Source organism: Ciona robusta, chromosome 10 (assembly GCF_009617815.1).
Source record: "Ciona robusta chromosome 10, ASM961781v2".
Classification (NCBI taxonomy): Eukaryota; Metazoa; Chordata; class Ascidiacea; order Phlebobranchia; family Cionidae; genus Ciona; species Ciona robusta.
In genome coordinates, this window is record NC_143244.1 from 3,870,728 (window position 1) to 3,883,331 (window position 12,604).

Sequence of the window (12,604 nt, forward strand, 5' to 3'; positions counted from 1 at the left end):
ATTTGCTACACCACACGGAATTACTTGGAGTTCATTAAAACTTTCGCCAATAACCTTTCGAAACTCAAACAACTCGCGTTTTAACGTAGCAGCCAGAGAAACCAAATCAGCGTTACGTTTTACAGCGTCTGCCTTGACTAAAAGGTCTGAACAAAAAGCTTGTAGGTCATGCCTGATTTGTTTGTCACAGATATTTCTTACAATAGCGGCATTAAATAAAGCCGCGCTACGAATAGCATTCAACTTTTTATGGTCACTTTTGTTTTGATAAATCTTGGCAAGCTCGTGAAATATAGGAGCTGATTTGGTTGGATCAAATTCTTTACCGCTTGCATCACACAGCGTTTTTAACCTATCGACGAGATCTCTCTCTGCTTGATTAATTTCAGCTATCTCCATTACTTCTGCACAGACAGTGTTGAAGCGAACTGCTTGGCGACTATAGTTGTCTACTCATGTATCGCTTCATTAGGATTCTAAAGACAGTTTCAACCAGACAGCTCGTCTTTCACCCATGTGAATCCCAGGCGTTAGCTAACAGAAGTCATAATAAAAATGTTTAATTTTACTTAGTACTTGCGTAAAGCTTTGTACTAAAAAACTTAATGAGTTCTTTTTACTATTTACGGAGCGTATAACTATTTTTACACAAGTTATTGTAAATTTTACGAACACGTCTGGGCCCGAGTCGCATGTGCGCTGTGTGCATCATTATTAACTATGATGTGCATACTGGGTATCATTTTGCGCCCTGCATTGAAAACAATAGTTGCGTTATTCAGGCTTCGGGGTGTGTCGTCTGTTAGTGTGAAATGCAAAATAAAAAAGAAAGTACATTTTTTAACCGGTTCGAGTTATGAGTGATGGGTTATCATATCTTTCTGCCATTAAACCTGGTCCTGTACCTACGTCCTTGGCTGCCTCGGAAGAAGAAGAAATCAATCTTTTTCAAAGACTGTTAACCGAGATCAAATCGTGGTATGTTTTTGTATAGAATGCCAACTATAATTTAGGCTATTTAAAGTCAAAGTATAAGAATATATTTGGGGACAATTGGACCTACTCGTGTTTTGAAGCAAATACCCACAGTGTATAAAGAAAATCACACTTTAAATTTGATTTTCCCAAAATGAATGAATGTAACTTACTCTATCCTCACGTGGCCAGAAAACGACAGTCGTAATCACACGAGTTTAACACTTCGTGCCAGCTTACGAGTTACCATGTATGTTACTTTATGTCAGAGTATGATATTGGAGTATTTATTTTCCCTAACAATGTTAAGTTACATAAATGACCACGCTCTATCAACATAATAATATAACTATATATCACACCAGGAAGAATGTAAATGTACCTGCATCGTACAGACCCGTTCATTGGTTTTTATACAACAATCATGTGACATCAGTTCTGCAAGGCCTTCACAATCCAGTGTGAGTATTATTGGTAAACTTTGCTATTCCTATTAGAGAAAAATAAACATTTTGAATTATTGTTAAAGTTTATAGACGCAGGCCAACTTATTTGCCTTTTATTTTAACAAAAAATCAAAACAAAAAAATTTAAAAATTAAAACAAACAACCTTAAACATTTTTTTCTTTTGCTATATCATTGAAATTGTTATTAAGTCGTATCTTTTTACTTTTGTTTCTATTAGAAGTTTAACTTAAAATTAAACATAAATGACTCAATGTCTGCTAGGTGTAGCGACAACGCTTATTTTCCTTCAATTAAATGTAAATATGTTTTAAACTGTAAGTGTGTTTTAACTACCGTTGTTTTGTCGCTATATCCTGTCATTTTGTCTTAAATATTTGTAAATCTTCGTGATCGAAGAGACCAATAAAGTTATTATTATTTTTAATGTGTGAATGTGAAATAATGTATTTAACAAGCCTAATTTTACCAACAGATGTGGCTTAGTGGGTCTTGAAATGGCTGCCGAACTGCTGAGAAGATCTGATTCTACCATGCCTGTGTTTTCAACCAACCAAATTCTTGACCATGCAGTCGATATGGGAATAACCAAACATGGTGAAATTTTTTCAGGTACTTGAAACTCTGTACTTCCATAATGTAAATGTACCAGCAAATTATATAGAATACCTTATCCTAGATACATGTTTTTTTTGAAATGTATATGGCAAGTTCTAAAGTTCAAATGAAAATCTAAGAGAGATTTTTAAAGTGATGTCTTGCCACTAAATTTATACTTTAACTACAACATTTAAAAACTAGACTGGGCTATATAGGATTTCTTAAACTATATATACAGTAGCGTGGGGAAGATGGGATATCTTTCGACTCTATTTTCTCGTTCCATTTAGTAGTAAACAAAGAGCATACAAAGAATGGGAAAAACCGAATACTTACGACTTCCGTTGTTAATTGTTCAAAACATGTCAGGATATTTGGATATTATATATAAAATGTCCCGTCTTCATGTCTTTCCCACGATATATAAGATTTTTTTATATTTCAGCATACGATCTGTGCATACTTGCAACATCTCTATTTAATTGCAAAGCAACCGTGATAGATTCAAACCTTAAATCAAAACACAAGTTACTGCTTGAGACAATATTAAGTGGGTTGCCAGTCTTGCTTGCATATGATAGTGACAGGAATTTTTCACCATGTTTGAATAAGGGACATAGTGCTCATTGGGCATTAGTGACAGGTAACTGTAATGAGTAGGTTCTATTATGTACAGTTTACTATATTGCATGCAAGTGGAAAAAATTAGGCTTCCACACAGCTCGGAAACAAAATTTTGTTAAAGGCATACTTGTATGTATGTACGTTATTTACTTTATCTTCGCGTGGTTGGTAAACGTATGGTTGATAATTTGGACAACCCATTAGTGACCACTGGGTTAGAGCAATTGCTGTTAAGTGTCTTATCCAAGGATATATTCGCCCACAATGGTAGCAGTAGCGAGCCTTGAACCCATTACATCTGGGTTACAGGACGGTGCGCTAACCACTTTGCGGCGAAAACCTCCTGGCTGTAGCACTAGGGGTTCATATTAAATAAAATGTTATTTTTTAAAACTAATGTTAAAAAATTACATAAAAAATAGATGTTTTCTTACAAGTTACATCTAAAGTTTGCATTACACTATTCAATTGCTTTCAGGTTTTGTTATTCGAAACACAGATTTCATTCCAACTGATATCTCTGAAAAGTTAGAGATTGGTGAAAATGTTTTACATAAACTTAACAAGGGATCAGCAATTCTACCACACTTGCTTGAAAATGCTTTGAGTCATACTTATGTTTATGTAAAGCAGGGGAAATCATTAAAAAGCAGGCTTTGGCCACTACAATTACTTTTAAATAGTAATGCAAATTTAATAGAAAAAGATCCAAAGAAAAATTGGGAAAATTATTTTTGCCCCTATAATTTAGAACATACCCTAGCTAACCGTTTTATAGTTTTATCCCCTTAAAGTTTTAGCATTATTTTACCTAGTCCTTTTATACTTAGTGCAATTTAAGCATACATCAGTATATATTTTATGTATTCTAAAAAGTTACAAAATAATTGTTTTAAATCGTGATATAAAGATCAAGTTACTGAATTATTGTTTAAATTTTATTTTTACATCAGAGTGTAGTCCTCCACATTATTGCAATGAATTCTCATTTAACAATTTTTTATTGAAATTGTTTTATCTTTTATGTATATGTATATGTTTTATTCATGCATGTTAGAACAAGAAATAAATAGAACAACCACAATGCTGCATACATTTTAACGTGTGATTCTTTTTAAACTTAATATTTGTTCCCAGCCGGCGATTGCTATTATCGTTTGTCTGATTTGGTTGTAAAAAACTAACGAAAAAAAAATTTACAAAGCATTCAGACTTAATACTCGCAAGTGTTAGCAAAAAGCAACCATAAATGATATGCAATATGACATGGGACACCAGTGTTAAGATGCCACCTTAATCACAGGCAACACAATTTTAAAAATTTGCCCAAAATTGATGGTGACATTGCTGTAGTTACACTCCTAGTTGTAAAAAGCGTAGTTACACTCTTAGTTGTAAAACATAGGGAACCTCATTGATTAATGTGTTAAATACTGTACCATGGCTTTGCTTGTTTCTATAGACACCTCACAGCATAGCAAAAGCAGGTTTAGACCTAAAACTATACTTTGTTTTCAAAAGTGGGGTGCAATGTCACCCAAATCACCCATATTGTTACGTCTTTGGCCTAAATGTCCCAGCAAAATGGCAATAAAACTACCTCTATGAAGAATAATGCCAGTCTGTTATACTAAGCTGTTACAGGTTTAACTTTATTAATACGACTTTCATATACAGAACAAATAAAATTACTTCACTTTTAAAGTTGTGAGCATAATTATTAACGCCTTACGAGATTTGCGTGGAAGAAATGTGAGAAAGTTTTTCAAGATTTAAAAATCAATGCGCATGCACCAGGTTCTGTACAATGAAGTAAAAGATTGCCTGCATTAAGATGTTGGTTGGTGTTTTCTGTTCAAAATTATCTCCGGCTATTGTATTTTGAACTGTGGGTGTCACGCTGACTTCGTTGAGCATCTCTATGAGATTTTCTCGGAGAGTTATCACGTGAAGAGTCGCTGCTACTACTGCTGGATGAAGATGGTGATCTTCTTCTGTTTGTCCTCCTTGGAGGTGAGGATCGTCTTCCTCTACTTCTCTTGCGTGCATCATCGTCTGATGAAGATGAGCTGCTGGAAGAGCTAGATCGTGTGTTTCTTCTACGACGAGGACCAGAATCTGCTCTTCGGTTACTAGATCTTGAAGGCCTTGGAGGACTTTTCCTTGATCTCCTAGGACTTCGTGAGGATCTTCGCCTCTTTGGTGTCGAACTTCTTCTTCGTCTCTGAGTTGTGGAGGTCCTTCTACGACCAGGACTTTGATTTCTTGAATCTCGACGAGAACGCTCCCTGGATCTATTGGAAGTTCTTCTTGATTTATCATCATCCTTGTTCGACACTCTTCTGGAAGAAGAACTCTTGCTTGGAGATTTAGTTTCATCCGATTTTACTTTCCGTGATGTTGGAGGAACAATAGTCGGACCTTCCTCTTCTTCACTTTCTTCTTCCTTTTCATTCTCCTTCAATTTTTGTTCATTTTTGTGCTCAATAACCTTTGGAACCTCCATTTCTTGCACGTCTGATGTTTCTACCTTCGTCCCAGTTTTATCAGCAACAGTTTCATCATCAGGAGTTTCATTTTCAGGAGCTTCTTTATCTTCAGCAGCTTCCTCATGCTTAGGAGCTTCTTCCCCCACCTCCATTTCATTCTCCTCCAATCTCTCTACTTTTATCTCTCCCCCCTCTTTAACATCTATATCATCAGAAGCTTTTCCGTTATCATCATGCTGAGTTTCTTCCACCATTTTCTCTTCTTGATGCGCATCATTTTGCTCCACACTTCCCACAGACTTAACTTCCTCACTTGCATTGTGATTCGATTTATCATCCACTGTTTGATCCACATCTTCTGATGCTCCGCCTACATCCTCTGTTTGTTCCGGACCCTCACCCACAACAGGCCCCTCATTCACCCCTTCATTTTTATCAACCCCCTCACCCCCCATTTCTACATCACCCATGGACCCCGTCTCTTCATTCCCCCCCAACTTACCATGATCCCTGCTTACCCCAACCTTATTTTGGTCCTCCCCCTCCGACATGCTCCCCTCTTTTTCACTCTCCTCCCCCCCAATGTTAATATCAACGTTAGGCTCCTCATTAAGATCGTCTACCCCCTCATCTTCCACCTCATTAGCCTCCTCCTGCTTCACCTTACCCACGGACTCACTGGGAGCATCCTCTTCCGGAGCATCTTTGCGCGCATCTAAAGCTTCAATTTCCACATCAATGGCAGTCAAGGAACTTTGCAATGAAGTTCTACTTGCTTCTATTTTTTCTGCAAACAAAATTAGTTTAAAATCACTAAAACCAACTGTTCTTTTTCAGTACATAATGCATTGCAGATACAACTAAAAACTATTCTTTTTACACTGCTTGTCTAACAAGTTATTATTTAACAAAATTTAATTATAGAAAAGTTATTATTTAACAAACAAAAAAACTTTAAAAAAATGAATGATATTATGATACTTTTACCAAAAGTGGTTCAAATTATTTATAAAAACAAGGGGTCCGAAATTTAAGGAAGGTAAAAGGTGACAAACTCTTCTATGAGCTACAACTAGACTAAACATACTTTCCTAAGCAAAAACAGGGTACGAGCTTGGTAGGTATCATCCAGAGGGTATAACCTACAAAGTTAAAAAACTATAAAGTTAGAAGTCTTTTTACCTTCAATAATCTTCTGTGTTTCCTTGATTGCTCTTAAAATACGGCCAGTGCCGGTATCTTTTGGCATAAAGAAGATTGGAGGGGAGGCTTTGGTCATTACAAACTTTGACTTCTGCATCCAATATTTCTCCCATATTTCTTGCTGAAATGTAAACAATGCATGGTTCAAATGACTTTGAATTCTACTATGCTTTAACCCGGTTTTATTTAAACTTGTTTGCATTGAGCATGAGCATAAACTTATAAAGTTTTGGTGACTAAACTTTTTATGTTATATTATTTTATTTTTTTGTGTTGTACTTCACCCAACATTTTGTGAGCATTAGTTTACAGTTAAATAAACTGTAAAATGTAAACTAGTGGTCATAGTGGCTCGTTTTTAAGAAGTGGAACACTGGAACACAGGAATAGAGAAGCACTGGGGTTATTAAGTTTTGCAGACCTGCTAAAACTTCTCACTAAGAACAAATTTTCAAATAGTACTTTTTAAGGAATATTCTCCAACCCAGTGGTCACTAATAGGTTGTCTAAATTGTCAGCCATACAATAAATATAAAATAAAATAAATACCCACAAAGTTATATATGTGGTAACTCATAAGCTGGCACGAGATGAAACAGAACACTCGTGTTATAACAATTATCGTTTTCCAGCCACGCAAGATAAAGCAAGTTACATTCATTCAATTAAAAGGCAGCATTTGTCTCACTGAAAGTCTGAAAACCATCCAACTTTAACAGGTAAAATAACTCACCTCTCCTGCCAACTCTATCTTCTGTTCGAGCAAATCAATTCTCTTCTGCTGCGTTCTACGTTCAGTGTAAAGCTCCCTTCTCTCAGCAGCAGCTTGTTTGCGCTCAGTTGCTGCAACTTTTTCCAACCTGCGATCGATTTCTGTGCGTTTTTGTTCCTGCTTGGCCTGAAACAAAAAAAGCACTTTTTAAATGAAGTAAAAAAATCATAAGCTTAATTTTACCAATTAATAATATAAATTAATTGTGTTAAACTGTCACTTTTTGGGGTGTGGTTATAAACTGCAGCAAAAATGAATAGCATTACAAAAATTAACTGGTGCTACTTCAGAATACATACAGAAAAAAAGTGTAAGAAGGAAAAAAGAAAGAAATACAACAGTTTTCAATACCTTAATATTTACATTATAAATTATAAATTACTTACAGCAAGACCAGCTTTGCTTTCATCAGTTTGAAATCTCGCAAGCGTTCCTAACAGCATGCCAAACATTCTTCGATTTCTGAAAAATTTACATATTTCGCTAAACAAAAGAGATGTTACAACACAAACTCTGAATAAATTATACAATAGACACAAAGCTTTAGCATTTGAAGCAAAAACTTTTATATAGCCTATTTATCGTTTTTATTGGAATTAAAACAGAAATTTCACTTAACAATAGCAATGTTAGACCACAGTGACAAACTCTTAACAAATTATAAAATAGACACAAAGCTTTTAAAATACACTTTTTCTTACCTTGCCTTTCCTTTCTCATCTGGGTTCTGTGCATGAATAAGCTCTTTTTTTGTAATCTTTTTGGCAGTTGATACGATGGATGACTGCACTGTTAGCTGTGGAAAAAAACACTATGTCAACGGGCTGATATTCAAGGGCTACATTTATTCTGTAGGGGTGAGGTCCCTGAGAACCTGGGATTTAGACCAGATTTGACCCATTACTCAAACCCCTTGTATGTCTGAAAGTGACGTGCTCGCGATAGTAAATTCGTTTATTCATGTTCCGACTCAAGCATTCCCACCAACCCCCCGATCCTTGACCCGCAGGATTTCATATGTAGATTATATCTGCGAACTCGTTCTCACGCGATTCGCAAGGATTACATTACACAGTGGGACAAAAATAAGACTACCCATGGTTAGGAACTGTGGATAGAACTGTATGTAGACCGAAATTAACATTTTTGCACAAAAATATGAATTGACCTAAGATCTATACTTGACAATTTAAAGATATACATTTAAGAACACACTTTTTGCTCTTCCTCTTCTTCCTCCTCACTCTCATGATGAGCAACAGGAGCAAAGTTACGTCGATTGCCAGCGACTACACGACGACCAGGTCCGACACCAACCCTGGAATAACATAATACAATTAACTTATATACCTTCAAATACGATAGAAGATCAAATTAATTTACTCAAATTAATTTACAGCAAAGTAGAAAACGAGACACTTGTTAAAAAAATGACTCGCGTAAAGAACTACTGAAAAGGGGGTAGGGCTATCTAATAGAAATCATGTCTTCTGAACCCATGTAATTATCCAATATCCACAAACCAGCGACTTAAATTGAAGAGACAGAATAAATTTTATTTATTTATTTAAACCAGATAAAAGTGCTAAATTTACTTCAATCTTAATTTCTCTGCTTACTTAAAACTCTGTCTATTTTCTTCCAATTAAATATATATATATATAATATATATATACATTTTTAACTGTAAGCGTGTTATAACAACTGTTGTTTTGCCGCTATACCCTGTCTTTTCGTATAAAATATTTCCAAATCTTCGTACAGTAATCGAAGAGACAAACAAAGTTATTATTATCATTAGGCAGAAATTACACTGGAAAATAAGTTCAGAATCTTATGTAAAATAATTACCAACCTCTGATATAAATCTCCTGCTTTTTTCGAGGGAGGTTCCTCAGCACCTTCGTTTGTCCATCGCCGTCTAAGAAAACAATTTAATTGAAAAATTTTTAACCCGATATAATAAATCAACTAACCTTCCAAGTACTTGACCCCGGCCTCTGCCGCGTCCTCTTTCGTTTATCTGACGTTCAGGTCTGCGGAAATAAATAATGAATATTAAAATCAACGCATTAAATGGCCTACATATAATATAGGCTAGTAAAATACTCAAAATTTTAACTTTTTTTCCAGAAAGAAAAAAGTTTATTAAAAGGTAAAATCGGCAGTTAAGACTGCCTATACAGGTGAAATACAAGGTTAAAGTTAGTAACAGTATGTTGAGCCATTTAAACGTCAATGAATTGAGAACATTTGTTACCAACCTGGCTTCATTGGGGTCACGTCCGGTTACTTTTTTAATGCTGTCATCAACGGTTTTTAAATTTTCCTTTGCTCGTTCTATTTGTTCTTTCAGTGCACTCACAGCGAGAGCCATTTTAGTTAAAGCTACTAACTGCTGGAAGAAGTTAAAGTTTGAGGTTGCACTTTTTAATGATTAAATTAATTTTTTATCACAGATAGGATATTGGCAGGGTGATATGAACAAAGTCACATACGATTGTTAACACATTCAGTTGCAATAATGCAGGTTTTTAAAAACTTGCAATAAAAGGTATAAATATATAAAGTTATTCAAGTCCTAGGTGCTAATTCACCTATTTATCCTTACAAATTGTTGTTTAAAAAGAGACAAAGCATTTTTAGAGTTACTTGCATTGTGCAGAGCTTTAAAGAATGTTAAATGATGATGCAAATTATGCAGCATGAGTAAAACCGGTGCCAGCATTTCATTTAGTTTAACTAGATGTTGCATGTAGGCTCTTGTGTGGTTCTTGCAGGTGTAACAGGTACAGTTCTCTATCAAAGGTTCAAATGATCTAGCATGGCTTTCACATGACATTTGCATTGTTATGTTCAGTTTTTCGCCGCAGACTTGTTCAATGTTTTTGTCATTTACTGAAATAGTTGTATCATGGTCGAGTTTGGGAATGTTGTAAATTAATGCAATGTTTGCGTCAGATAATTTTGAGATATAGGATGTATCAAAAATAGAGACTCCTACTTCTGTGAGGTGAATGACAGACAATGGGTCTCCTACACCATGGACTATCACTGGTTTATCTTTAGGCAAAACTTCCACAATTGATTTGACAAACGCAATGGTTGCGGCACTTAACACAGATTCTGTAGGCAATGAATCAATGGCATAACCAAAAACAGGAACCTTGTATTCTTGCTCTAAACGAACAATTTCCTTCACACAACGTTTTCTTTCTTCAAGGAAGTCACCTCCTTCAACCATACACACAATTTTTGACTTTTTAAGCACAGTTGCCTCTTTGTGCATCTTCATGCATTCTTCCAGGAACTGTATTGTCCTGTTCACTGACTTAATTGCTCTTTTTCGGGACTCTGAAGAAGTCACATCGCCGTCCGCTAACGCTTGATACACATCTGGCTTCATACGTTGTATAAACTCCATATACAACTTTGGCGTGAAATTTTTTCGCCCGCTTGAGCTCCATACAGCCACAGATTTATTTGTATTGTAACCTGTACTGGGTAGATTGGTTGTATCCTGTATTGTGCAGTACAGAGAGCTTTTTGGGGGTAGACAGAATAATTCAGCAGCACTGCATGTTGCTTCAAAAGTTTGTCCGTACTCAATTACACCCGGCATAGGGACCTGAAATATTTTAACTGTATCCTCAGTTAAATGTTTGTCAAGATATGAAAACGTTTCATTTGTCAAGTGTGGTATACAGCCTGATTTTGTGTGGAAAATACATAAAGGACTAGTTATGGCACAGCTTTCAACTTCGCCGTTGGTTTCATCAACTCTAGAAATAATGCTCTCCAATTGATCCATCAATGTGTGCTGTGCATTAATGGTGGTCGAAAAAAAATTGAACAAAATAGTATTTCACTTAGCTAAGAATTGAAGGTAATGTAAATAAAAGTGCATAAAAGATAACGATAAGGTAAAACAAAGTCCATATGGGTGATACTGGCGATGGTGACCAGAGAAAAGTTTGGTCTTAAAATGTTCTTTACGTCTCCCTGATACCCGGTGTATAATTTTTTGGAAAAAAACTCGGGCGTTTGTGACGAAAATTAACTTAAAAAATGAAAATGATTCGCGCATTTCAACTGGTAAAGAATCCTTCATTGCGTTACGTGACGCGTCGCGTACAGTTTGGGTTTAGTGGCTGTGGCTATGCTATATTGCTATGCGAATCAGGAATCTTTATTAGACCTAGTTTTTAAATACAATAATTAGAAATAAATATAATAATTTATTCTAACAGCAAATTTGTGCGGTAGGTGTCTAAATAACGAAATTTCGCATACTGTCTATCTGTCTCTCGCATGTGATGTGTAATATGTTGGGCAACGCAGCGAAAGCGCATAGTGATTCTATAGCATTTGGTACGAACTGGACAAGGTATATTTATGTTTAGTACACACACCCGGTCCCCTAGCGATGAGCATCCACATAGTGCACAGGCACCAGAACGACGCTTCTAGAACCATAAATGCGATATTAGAATATAGCTAGTTTACGAGTACACTTTTTATCTGCGTGGAACTTTTACAGGATAATATTATTACATCCCATATAGTATACGGCCGGTGTCGCAAAAAAATCGTTCCCCCGCAAAAATCGTTCCCATTGACCTTTGACCCTCGATGACGACATTCGTGAAAACAGTTCCACTTCAACAACTAAATAGTAAATACGCCGTTGCATATACAGCTATATTGAATTTTTTGCATCTTTATTTTAATTATACTTTATCTCTTATGAAACATATTGTGTATAAACTACGGGACTGACTGTACATGTAAAATGTGTATTTAATAAAATTTATTTTAATAAAATTGATGACAACACAAAAACCTTTGTTGCGTTAGTTGGAATTATCATTGTGACGTTTATATTACCAAAGTAAAATTTGGCAGCATTTATTTATATGACTGTAAATACTGTCAATTAGTCATTATTTTTCTTTTCAATTTGTTAACGGTTGGTTCAGTAGTTTGTTTATTGGTTTGGTTGTACCTGGATTGGATTTTCGGTTTAATTGTGCGGGCGTAAATATAAGTGTTTTGGTCTAATAACACCAAAGCGGTAAAAAGCTTACAGACTTATACCACATATGAGAAAGGCAACTCGTAAAATCTGTGCCTATACCTCCAACTAAATCTCACATCTATACCGCAGTGGGAGAATACCATGACACTCAATACGTTAACAACGAAAAAACATAAATTTGTAAAATGAGAACGAATTTTTCGGGGAACGATTTTTTTTTGCGACACCGGCGTAACGTCAGGAAGGGCCTGAGCAAAGCTCACTTTCGCGCGCTTTTGTAAAACATCAGAAAGTACTATGATTTCAAATTTTACACGGCCCTGTAATGACATAACACAAAATGGGTTAGGTTCTTTTCAATAAAACATATCTCATATTTTTTAAAATATACCCCACAAAATAGACAAGGTATTTATTTGTACATGACCTCCAAATTA

At 35.5% G+C, this 12,604-nt stretch overlaps 3 protein-coding genes across 3 annotated transcripts; 1 reads left to right on the top strand and 2 right to left on the bottom strand.

Moving 5' to 3' along the window:
* The first annotated feature begins 741 nt into the window (after positions 1-741).
* On the top strand, positions 742-3,760 carry LOC149729647 (actin maturation protease-like). Its single transcript, XM_089886101.1, has 5 exons — positions 742-978; positions 1,341-1,436; positions 1,917-2,053; positions 2,487-2,684; positions 3,144-3,760. The coding sequence occupies exons 1-5, from the start codon at positions 857-859 to the stop codon at positions 3,455-3,457; spliced, it is 867 nt and encodes a 288-aa protein (XP_089742227.1). The 5' UTR covers positions 742-856; the 3' UTR covers positions 3,458-3,760.
* Positions 3,761-4,296: 536 nt separating this feature from the next.
* Positions 4,297-9,528, bottom strand: LOC149729648 (uncharacterized). Its single transcript, XM_089886087.1, has 9 exons — positions 9,394-9,528; positions 9,106-9,165; positions 8,985-9,050; positions 8,345-8,447; positions 7,831-7,925; positions 7,516-7,591; positions 7,091-7,255; positions 6,337-6,478; positions 4,297-5,941 (listed from the first exon to the last, which is right to left on the bottom strand). The coding sequence occupies exons 1-9, from the start codon at positions 9,504-9,506 to the stop codon at positions 4,527-4,529; spliced, it is 2,235 nt and encodes a 744-aa protein (XP_089742213.1). The 5' UTR covers positions 9,507-9,528; the 3' UTR covers positions 4,297-4,526.
* Positions 9,525-11,669, bottom strand: LOC149729649 (queuine tRNA-ribosyltransferase accessory subunit 2-like). Its single transcript, XM_089886096.1, has one exon. It carries the CDS (start codon positions 10,938-10,940, stop codon positions 9,723-9,725), a length of 1,218 nt encoding a protein of 405 aa, XP_089742222.1. The 5' UTR covers positions 10,941-11,669; the 3' UTR covers positions 9,525-9,722.
* Between the last annotated feature and the right edge of the window lie 935 nt (positions 11,670-12,604).